The 1,413-nt window shown below is 52.2% G+C and overlaps 1 protein-coding gene across 1 annotated transcript in view; it reads left to right on the top strand.

The window, feature by feature from the left end:
• PTK7 (protein tyrosine kinase 7 (inactive)) overlaps window positions 1-1,413 on the top strand; it is a 17,125-nt gene that overhangs the window by 9,210 nt on the left and 6,502 nt on the right. Inside the window, exons 18-19 of the mRNA XM_018567937.1 lie at window positions 38-229; window positions 315-515. Of these exons, the coding sequence (XP_018423439.1) occupies window positions 38-229; window positions 315-481 (359 nt within the window). The 3' untranslated portion in view covers window positions 482-515. The remainder of the gene's footprint in view (window positions 1-37; window positions 230-314; window positions 516-1,413) is intronic.

The following is a 1,413-nucleotide window of genomic DNA, read 5'->3' as shown; positions in this document are numbered from 1 at the left end:
ATGGCGTTCTGCGGGTCTCAAAGCTTCTCTGGACTTCTCTTGCGCTGCAGCGAATACTATCACCTCCGGCAGGCCTGGGTTCCCTTACGCTGGATGCCCCCGGAGGCCGTACAAGAAGACGACTTCTCCACCAAGTCGGACGTCTGGTCTTTTGGGGTGCTGATGTGGGAAGTCTTCAGTTTGGGGGAGATGCCCCATGCCGCAATGCCCGATGACGAGGTGCTGGCCGGTAAGTAGGATTTTCCTGCCCTCTCTCGCTGTCCTTGGTTGAACAGACGGCGGGGAGATCTCATACGCTTTGCGCTGTGTTCCAGGTTTACAGAGCGCTCCCGCTCCCTTGAAGCTCCCGGCCCCGGAGAACTGCTCTTCGCGCTTCTACAAGCTGATGCAGCGCTGCTGGGCCTCGAGCCCCAAAGATCGCCCTTCCTTTAGTGACATTGTCAATACGCTCGGCGATGCCCCTGCGGACAGCAAGGTGTGAGACTGGCCGAGGTGGGGGGAAGGGAGGGGGGCCCGTGAAGAAGCACAGAACCCGCCTCAGGGAGGGGCCATCACAACTATTGGACTTTTTCTCCAGCTGGGGGTGAAACTACAAATCCCATGATGCATCTCTCTCTGGGAGTCATGTCTGTGGCTGTGAGAGTCTTGCAAAGCCTCATGGGATTTGCAGTTCCACTACAACTGGAGGGGGCGGAGTTTGGCTACCCCTGCTGTAGATTAACGTAATGAGCTGGTACGAGCGGAAGCAGCCGCGGGGTCCTCCGTCACAGTTCCCGGTCTTACCATTCCCAAACACTACACTCATCGTCATTCAACACTAACCCCCCAAACAGGAGGGCCTAATGGTACAGGGGCGGCCAATCAAAGTTGCACACCAGCTGGAATTCCCCATCAGGGAGAGGTGAACGCAATGCCAAGCGTTTCATCCAGTCCCGGTGAATATTTAATGTCAGTCCCGAAATACGGTCTCAGACGGTGTGCTGTTTATAGGCCGGAGAGGATGGCACACCCAGAATCCAAGATGGGGGGGGGGCCCCATGAGGTCAATAAGCCCCGAGGGGCGCAGTCTGCGGGGCCGTCACCCTTCCGGCTGCTCTGCTTGTTGTTGTATTATTTGACGCACCGAGTCTTCCATGTATCACTGTCCTCACACTAAGTGCCTGCGGAATGAAGGAACTCTAAGCCCGGCAATATAACTTCTCGGCCTTAATACTTTTCAGGACCTTTTTTTCGTGTTTTTATTATTATTATTATACAGTCAAAAGTTTTTTTACTGGTTTTTGTTTTTATATGTTTTGGTTACAAATCGTAGATTGTTTTGCTTTTTATGAATAATTTTGTTGGGCTTTTTACGGCTCGAAGTTCAGTTTTTTTTTTTTTTTTAAAGGTTGCACCCAAAAAAAAAGCCTTTTT

The sequence above is a fragment of the Nanorana parkeri genome, unplaced genomic scaffold, assembly GCF_000935625.1.
Source record: "Nanorana parkeri isolate BGI_ZX_2015 unplaced genomic scaffold, ASM93562v1 scaffold1119, whole genome shotgun sequence".
Taxonomy (NCBI): Eukaryota; Metazoa; Chordata; class Amphibia; order Anura; family Dicroglossidae; genus Nanorana; species Nanorana parkeri.
This window is presented reverse-complemented; position numbering and strand designations above follow the sequence as displayed.